The sequence below is a fragment of the Xiphophorus hellerii genome, chromosome 15, assembly GCF_003331165.1.
Source record: "Xiphophorus hellerii strain 12219 chromosome 15, Xiphophorus_hellerii-4.1, whole genome shotgun sequence".
In the NCBI taxonomy this organism is placed as follows: domain Eukaryota; kingdom Metazoa; phylum Chordata; class Actinopteri; order Cyprinodontiformes; family Poeciliidae; genus Xiphophorus; species Xiphophorus hellerii.
This window is the reverse complement of record NC_045686.1, coordinates 2,944,840-2,954,013: the sequence shown is the minus strand read 5'-3', so window position 1 is coordinate 2,954,013 and position 9,174 is coordinate 2,944,840. Positions and strand designations below refer to the sequence as shown.

At 39.1% G+C, this 9,174-nt stretch overlaps 1 protein-coding gene across 1 annotated transcript; it reads right to left on the bottom strand.

Annotated features, from left to right (window-relative positions):
• Positions 1-225: 225 nt before the first annotated feature.
• On the bottom strand, positions 226-5,936 carry vgll2a (vestigial-like family member 2a). Its single transcript, XM_032584521.1, is given in 5 exon segments — positions 226-788; positions 790-836; positions 1,901-2,395; positions 4,418-4,664; positions 5,608-5,936. Coding segments are annotated over 5 exon segments (1,017 nt in total). The 5' UTR covers positions 5,686-5,936; the 3' UTR covers positions 226-638.
• Positions 5,937-9,174: the final 3,238 nt, after the last annotated feature.

Here is a 9,174-nt window from a genome sequence, read left to right as displayed (position 1 = left end):
GATGATATGAAATATTTAGTTTGAACTTAGCGATGATTTTACTTTTATTGACACTTTTCTTATTTTGCTTTACACTGGTGGGTAAATCTTAGTGATTTTATCCTCACAGCTCAGCTTTAAAATAATTAAAACATAAATATTTTTATTGTCAACCAGGAAACTGCTTTCTGTGAAAGCTTGATTTCAAAATAAAAAATAAAACCTTGTTCGCTGCGATCCTTTCTGAATCTGTAGATTTGAAATTTATTCACTTTGTGCAATACCTTTAAGGACAATGTGACTGTACACTCATAAAACAGGATTTACAGATAGCATGCTTCGCCTTGATGGCGTTTTCAAACCTTCGTTACGGTTTGGACGTGGATGAGGTTTGATGTTGCAGCTAAAATGCTTCAGAAATCAGTTAAGGTCCAAAAAATCCTGATTTTTGTTTCTGAGCTGATATGTCCAGTCGGAACGCGATTCCCCCCAAAGTGTCCAGACTATTCCTGCTTTCATCGTCTGCCAGGTCCGTCCTGAACACCAGCATAGCCATAACACACTCCCAGTAAGGAAGGGTCTGCCAAGTCCTTCGAGTGCGAGACCCACATGTGTTTCTGTCCGTCTGTCCCTCCGGACGTTTCTTTTTTTTTCCCAGTTCAGGAATGTAGTCCCTCCCTGTCACAGAAGCACAGAGGCTTTTGTCTTTGTCCGTATCCGTTCAGATCGGTTTCCCTCCTGGCTTTCTGAATCCACGCTTGCTTAGCATCCACGCTGTCGGCATTCAGCTCAGCAGGGCTGCATGTTGCTGCCACCGCCGCCGCCGCCGCTGCTGCACAGTCCACTGTAGCGCAGAGCTGCAAGCAGACCAGAAGCTGTTACACCCCCTTAAAAAACGGATTTCTGCCTCACAGTTTCTTAGAGTTGGAGGGAGAAAAAGGCCAAAATAGAAAGAGGAAGGTGAGGAAGAGTCTCTAAAACCAGTACAAATCCTTGCTTTTATCCTGCGCCTGCAGACCTGAGAAAGATGAGAAAGAAAGGGAGGAAGAGCGAGACAAGATAAAGGCAAGAAAAGGAAGATTAGACACTGACAAAAGCTTGTTGATAAAAGCAGTAGGAAGTGGCCCGAGGCGAAGAAGGAGAAAAAAGCAACAGCAGCAGAAAATGGAGCTGACAGCTGGAGTGAAGGTGCCGACTGACGGACGTTTTGTTCGTTAAAAGCACTTTGTGTAAGTCGACCCGACGGACAGAAAAAGATTTTCATTTAATTCTAGTTTTACGCCATAGCTGCGATTACATTAAACTTATAATCGCACAAATTGGTTCATAAGTTCACTTAATGGAAACATGGAAATTTAGGAAAAAAACTCAAGTTTTCACCCTGGGATGCATTGAATTTGACAGTTATTTTGCAAAACTGCAAAGGAAACACTTTTTTTCTCTTCACACGAGTCACATGATCAACAGCCGGATGTTACTGCTGGCGAAAACGACAAAGAGGAAGATGACAGGAAGAGGCATGTTTTTAGTGACTTATTGTAACTTATTCATGTGGGACTATAATGCCGTTTCTTATTTAACAGAAATGTCGTAATTGTGCAATTATGTTTTTTCGACATCAGTGGAATATCGACAACGTTTTGCTAAAATGTGTTTGGTCGACAAAACAACTGCTAAAATTTTATGTAACTTCATTTTTGTTTAAATTTCATAAAGAAGGAAGTTGCGCTTAGTGTTTTCTTCAGTGTCTTTTCCTGCAGTAGCTTACGCCCAGTAGCTGTTCACTCAAACTGAGTTCTCCGATTCTACAGGAAGTAAGATACTGCCTGTTAATTTCTCTGTCACACAACCCCAGCTGAAACACTGAACTATCCCTTTAATGAAAGATGTCGACTGATTTCTGAGGATTAACGTAACGTACCTGTGTCTATGTTGAGTCCGATCTCCGCTCCAGCTCCGGCGAAGGCGCCGCTCCAGGCCGACCCCGTCCCCGACTCCCCCTTCCCGCCGAGGTCGCAGGGCGAGGTGCTGGGCCCCGGCACCGAGCTGCCCGACGACAGCCGGTGGTGCGACCTCACCGACGGCACCAGCAGGGAGCCGTACCTCGGGTCGAACGCCGCGCCGTACATCTCGTGGACGCCTGGGCGAGAGTAGGCTGAGCTCTGAGCGCTAATGGCGCCCCCTAGCGAATAAGGGTGGTGGTGGTGATGGTGGTGGTGCGACGGGTGCCAGGTGTCGGGGCTGGGCTGGTGGAGGTGGCTGTGCAGGGAGCTGGAGGAGTAGGGGTCGGCGGGGAAGGAGATGTCTGCGTGGGGGGCGGACAGAGCGCCGCCCAGCGTGGTGGAGACCGCCGGCTGGTAGGAGCTGTTCCAGAACGACGGAGGGAAACTCCTCTGACTCATGGGGAAAGAGCCGTCTGAGAAAACCCAAATCATGGAGTCACTTCAAAAAACATTCCGTAAAATGTTTAGGAAAGACAAAGTGCAGTCCGAAGAACTCAAACTTTTAAATATTCAAATTCTGCATGTTTTTGTGCGTTCATTTGCTTTTCTGCTGCTTCTAAAAACAGAACAAGTGCTTAAAAAACAAACTAGATGTTTCTTGGCAATAAGTTAATGATTTTTGGCATCTGGAAAATGAGCCATTTCAAAACCCTTCAAAATATGTTACAAATCAGCAGGCACTGCACCGTTGCCTACTAACCCCAGTAGACGTCGGCTGTTACCTAGCAACCCAAGCTGAGCTCCAGCACATTTTTGTTAGCTGATTTTACTGTTGTACAATGGCTGCTGGAAAAGACAAGTGTGTTGTTGTTGACTTAACCATCCAGAAACCACTGGCTGAATTCTTGTTGGTTGTGCAGAAGACTCAACTAATGCTTTTCATAGATATACAGTTGTGTAATTGTGCATCTGTTTGCTGCCATTTTCATGTGTGAGTGTAAACGTTGAGGTTTAAGAAGCCTAATAAAGTTTACCAAGTCGAAGAGCCTAATAAATAAATAAATAAATGAGTATATAAATGTATAAGGAGTTTAAATATAAAGCTTTATGTATCAATTCTGCAGTTTCTTACAATTTAACATGCTGTTTGCCAACAAAATGTATTTATACCAGCATTTGGGAAGCAATGAAAAATCTAATAGTTTTCTCTGAACACAGCAAATCTACTTGTTGAATCTAAAGTTAATTCAGTTACATAAAAATACTGTAATTTTAAAGGTTTTGTGCAAACGCATTTAAAAAGTAAACCTCACTGTGGTTTACAGTGAAAAAATACAGTATATCTTAGTACAATTGTTTTAATCAATTTGTCGTTATTTGAAAAGAAAAGATTGATTTATAGTGTAAAAATTGTTTATATGAAGCATAAAGATAGAGCAGTAAGAGGATAAATCTGGGATTTATGCAAATCTGCAAACAGAAAACAAATTAACATCATAAAACCTTTAAATGTATTTTATCAAGAGCTGCAGAGATTGGAAACGGTCAAAGTTCCTGTGATCGGCTCTGATCGGTGATTAGCAGGTCAAAGGCAGAAAAGGTTGAATATTTTTCTGTCTAATAACCAACAGCTTGAATTATCAAATGACTTTGAGTTTAATAGAAAACAAAGATTAGAGATGCAGGTCTGGATAAAGAATCAATAAAAGAATCTTATAATTCCTTAAATTTCTGTTGGATCCAAAACAACCTCCAACAGAAAAACTGTAGCACATTATTTTCTCTGCTACATGTTGACTTTGTTATAGGAAAAAGAAATTGGACTCAATCATTATTTTAATTTGCAGCTCAAAACTCAAAGAAAACAAGAAATTGATCGATTAGGGAAACCCTGATCGATCGATAAACTGATCTGAAATCTGTCTCACTGCACAAAGCAGCAGTGATGAAATCAGGAGTTTTCTTCTTTTATTCCAATACTTTGGGCTTTAATGAGACTCTGTTTTTAATCAACTCATTTGTTTAAATAAAAGGTTAAGTAAATGTCTTTTCCTCTTGTCACTTACAAATTTTAAACACAATATCTAAAATGTTTGAATAGATAAATTAGTTTCTGAATCAAATCGTGATACTAAAAATCAAATCGGATGACACTGAAAGATTTCCAACACTGTATTGTTCAGTTTTGGTTGAATTACGGCTCTGAATATGTAGTTTTTCTGCAAATAGCCTTTTTATTGAGTCTGTGTACTCCAGTTAAAGATTAATTGATCACTAAAATAGTTGATGATTATTTTAATAATCGATTAATCGCATTTATTATGATTAATCGTTTCTGCTTCTGTTTGCACTAAAAACTGATTTAGATGTAAATGTTGGACTTAAAACGGTCGTATGGCTGCCGTGTTGAAGTAGAAACCGACTCCAAGTTCAGCTGGACTCCGTTTGCAGATTATTGAAGTTGGTTGAACCGGCTGAACGACGGATCCACGAACCTCTGGGCGCCTTGTTCCCGCTCGGCGTCGGGTACGCGCTCGTCTGGCTGAGGGCTCGGCTAAAATGCTCGTCCACCACCGTGCTGATGTCACCCTGGTAGTAGGTGAACAGGACGCAGCGGGAGCTCAGGTACTCGGCGCCCGGCGGCAGCTCCTTGTCCTCCTCTTTGATGGCCGGCGGCCCCGAGGGGCCGAGTCGGCTGCTGAGCTCCTGGGGGTTTTCCATTTTGGAGTAGAAAGCCAGCTTCTGGAGTAAAAACAGACATGCATCATGTGTGTTCTTGTTTGTTTTGATGCAACTTACTGCCTGTTATTATTGCCAACCTAAAAAAAACCCTTGACCTCTGACCTGCAAACCTCTTAGAGGTTTATTTCAGGATCTGATGACACGGGTGACGTTTAGTTTGAATTCCACATCTAATACCGACACAGAAACTTTGAAATGATTTGTTTCCTGATGTTTTTAACGAGCAAGTTGGTGAAATCAGTTTTGCTGCTTATATTTTCTGATTAAAAGCCAAAATGTACGCAGGATTCTTAAACATGCATGTGGAAATATTCTGTGAAATTAAAGAATCAGCTGTGAAACTGTTCATTATGACGGCGGGTGTTTAGGTGGCGGACGGAGTGAGTTTTCACACTATGTGAAACATGTCTGCATGTTGACTGAGAGTTTTATACAGAGAGAAAAACTTGTAAAAAGTCTGACCAGACCAGAAAACAGACCCAAATCTAAAATATTTACAAACTAGTTTTTATTTTACATGCAATTAGCCTTAGTACTCCTGCCTTACAGCTATATAGATTAGCTGGATGTATTTACTATAATATGTATTTTAAATGGATAAAACTTCGAAATACTGCAATTAATAATCGTTTTTATTTTAATATTCTTAACTTATGCAACAAGACATAAATAAATGGAAAACTGTGTAAAATCTGACTGATTAGCTTGCAGATAATTACATTTTTTATTCATTAAAAGTATTTAAAACTATCCACCAATCCAGTTTTACATGTTCAGTAACTTCTTTAAGTTGAAGAAAACATCTTTTTATGACCTTATGATGAAGTTTTAGACGGATTTGAACCGCTGGTCACTTTAAAAAAAAAAACAATCTAAACTGAGTTTAATTAAGATCATGAATTTAGACCGACGTAAAGAGAAGCTGTGCGGAAAGGCAGCGTACCTGGTGGTGGTAGGGGCTGTAGGAGCTGAAATAAGGCTGAGGACCAAACACTTGGTACATCACATCCAGGCAGTTCATGGCGAACAACTCACGAAGAAGAACCAAGCGTCATCGAGACGCTCAGGTCGGACGGAGAGACGGAATCGGTAAAGTCCAAGCCGGTGCTCAACTCCTCTGCGCGCTCTGCGCTCCTTACGCGCCGTACTGCAGCCCGGACCCGACAAGGAGCGACCCCACGGACCCTCCACCTCCCACAGCACGCGCACACACCCACCAATCAGGAGCCAGAGCTCCACCTCTGCCTTAATGGGCTTTTAATTAGGAAACATGAAACAAATCAGAAGCTGCAGCTGCTCCAGACTTTTCCAGTAAACGTTTGAAGGTATTATTTTTTTACCCTAAAATGATTCCACTTGTTTTAAATGTGTGTACTGCTCATTTCTGTGTATCTCCCCTCTAGCAGGACACAGATTTATATATATATAATTTTATTAGTTTTCTTGGGGAATTTGGGCGCGTTTGTGAAAGGTTCTGACAGCTGACCACGCAGTTTGAGGACAGAAGAAGAGACGTCAGAAATAAAATTATTTATCAGCTCAAATAAACAAATGAAACCTGGAATAATCCAGACAGCAGCTGAGTTGATTCCCTCCAGAAACAAAAGCTCCTTCAGAATCACATCTTCGTACGGAAGCACACTAGGGCCACTGTAGGTAAGACAATAAAAAAGAAAGTGAACATTTTTGTCAAAAAAATTCAGAAATTTTGATATTATTCTCAGAAACTTCCAAAAGCTTTTTAGAAAATTTCTGATATTCAAGAGTTGAAAATGTTTGACTTTTGAAACTCCGAAATTTCCAAGTTCTTTTCTAGAATATTTCTGAAACTAATCTCAAAATTTGTCTTTTTTTTCTTGGAAATGATTCACTTTTCAAACTCAGAAAGGTTCAAGTTTTTCCATTTTTCTTTCAAAAATAATTGTTCAGTTTCAAATCTTTTTTTTTCAGTTTTAATATTTTTTTTCTTTTGAACAAACTTTATGGCCCCAATTTAGCTCCAGACGTAATGCAGGTTGACAAGACTTTCATGCACAAAGTTTCTTCCTGGATTTTTCAGGCATTAGAGGAAATATAATCCCTCTGAATGACATAAATTTAATAAAATATCGTCCACAAAGAGAAGAGCAGGGATTAAACATCCTGATCTGATGTCAGTGTCGCTCAGACCCCAAACATTCCCTAAAATTGTAGAATTGATACTATCGGCCAGCTAAAGCTCAAATAAACAAGCCACTTCAAATGAAATGTTATATTTAGAATGGGTGCAGTGCTGCTCTCATTCCTCCTAGTTGTAAGTTTCCAAAGCAGCTGCAAAGAATGTCACAGCCACCACCTGCTAATTGAAAGAGTAAACAAATTAAACCAACCAATGAGAAGAATGTTAAGCTACGAACTCCTGGGATCTCTCAGCGGCCTCCTGAATTCAAGAGGTCAGATTGTTTGGTTCCAGTTTGAGCCAGGAAGTTGCTGGTCACCATCTATTGCACCCAAAACTCATAATAATGTGTTTGTCGTCTCAAAACAAGCAGACGTTAATTTAAAATCATGTAAAGTTTTCAAAGTGCTTAAATAGCCATAATTTATTTTATTAAGCTGAAAGTCTCTTATGATTATCATCTAAGCTCTGAATTCAGCTCTGCATGAATTTGATTTTACCCGCAAAACTTTTTCTCACATTCAAAACAGACTGCAGGTGTTACTAATGTCAGATTTATGAAAACTAGAATTATTAGATATTATACTGTTGATATTTTACTACCAAGGACTCAGGTGCAGGTGGATGGATGAATGAATGAATGAATGAATGAATGAATGAATGAATGGATGAATGGATGGATGGATGGATGGATGGATGGATGAATGGATGAATGAATGAATGAATGAATGAATGAATGAATGAATGAATGGATGAATGGATGGATGAATGGATGGATGGATGGATGGATGAATGGATGAATGAATGAATGAATGAATGAATGAATGAATGAATGAATGAATGAATGAATGGATGAATGGATGGATGGATGGATGGATGACGTGTAATAAATTTCTTAAGCTGGTCTCTTTTTTCAGTGTATTAATCAAAGTAAACTGTAAACAGGCGGGTTTTTAGCCTTGATTTAAAGGAAGTCAGTGTTTCTGCAGTTTTGCAGTTTTCTGGACGTTTGTTGGTGAATAGAAGCTGAATGTTCGGTTCTGGTTCTGGGGATGTAGAGGGACTTTAAATGGACTTTAAAAATGGGTCATGTGACTGAAAACGGTTAAAGTTAAACGATGAAAGAGGGAAAACAGTTACAAGGAATTACTCAGCTCTATTTTTAGGCTTTAACTTCCTACTAAACACACGAATAATATCAAATTACAATATTTATAAATATATGAGAATGCATTTTTGTTTTCTTCCACCATCCAGCTCCAAAACCTCAAAGGTTTTGATCTTCCTCATATTTGTCAATGATTTCCATAAAATGCACCAACATAACCTTATTCTATCCCATAAAAATCATCTTTACTTGATCAGGTGTGGATATTCTCATATGTAGGTCTGTATGTCTATATTTCTTAATTAGGTAATTTGTTATAGTTATTAATAGTTATTTGTGCAGCAATCCAAGAAACATAAAGTTTTTGTTGTGATTTTTCTCCTTCTGCTGTTCAGCGGACCTCTTCCAGCAACCAGCGCACCTGTTCCCCTGCAGGATTGGCCTAGAGAAGCTTTAAAACCCAAAATATCTCCCATTGAGGCTCAGCTCAGCTCAGCTCATCTCTCAGGCTCCATTCAGTCATCGGGCTCAGAGTATTATTGAACCGGGTCGGCCAAGGTTCAATGAGGAATTTTCAATCAGGACTTTTGGTGTCGTCACCGCTGTCACTCACCGGTTTGACGGATTTGAGGGAAGGTTATTGGAAGAAGCAGGTGTTTGATGCTCTTCAGATTAAACTGGATTACAAGAAAAACACTCAAGGGCTGGCTTTAAGTAATTTTACGGCTGTCCAAAACCAAGGGCTTTACGTTTTTTCTTAAATGTGAAAACTTTGTAATGTGCGAGGAAATCTGTACATTATTTTTAATTTCTACGTTTTTTTAGCAGATTAAATGCACACAATTAATTGATAATCATCAGTGTAACAACTTCCATCAAAACTGGAGTTTTTAGTAGATTATTGTTAAAATGCTCAACAGAAAGAAATAGCTGTACAGCAGTAGAGCCATGGTACACAGGGAAAATTTCAGAAATTTTGACATTAATTTCAGAAATTTTCTAGCAAAACTGGGAAATTTCTGAGTTTCAAAAGTCAAAAATTTTAAAACTCCAGGCTGAAATTTCAGAAAATTTCTGAGATTAATCTCAAAATTTCTGAATTCTTTTCTAGAAAATTTCAGACTTTTTTTACTTTTCAATTTCAGAAATATCCTAGCTTTTTAAATACAATTTATAAGCTTAATATCAAAGTTTTCTGATGGAAATTTACAAAATGTTTTATGTCGCTTTCACACTGCGCTGTC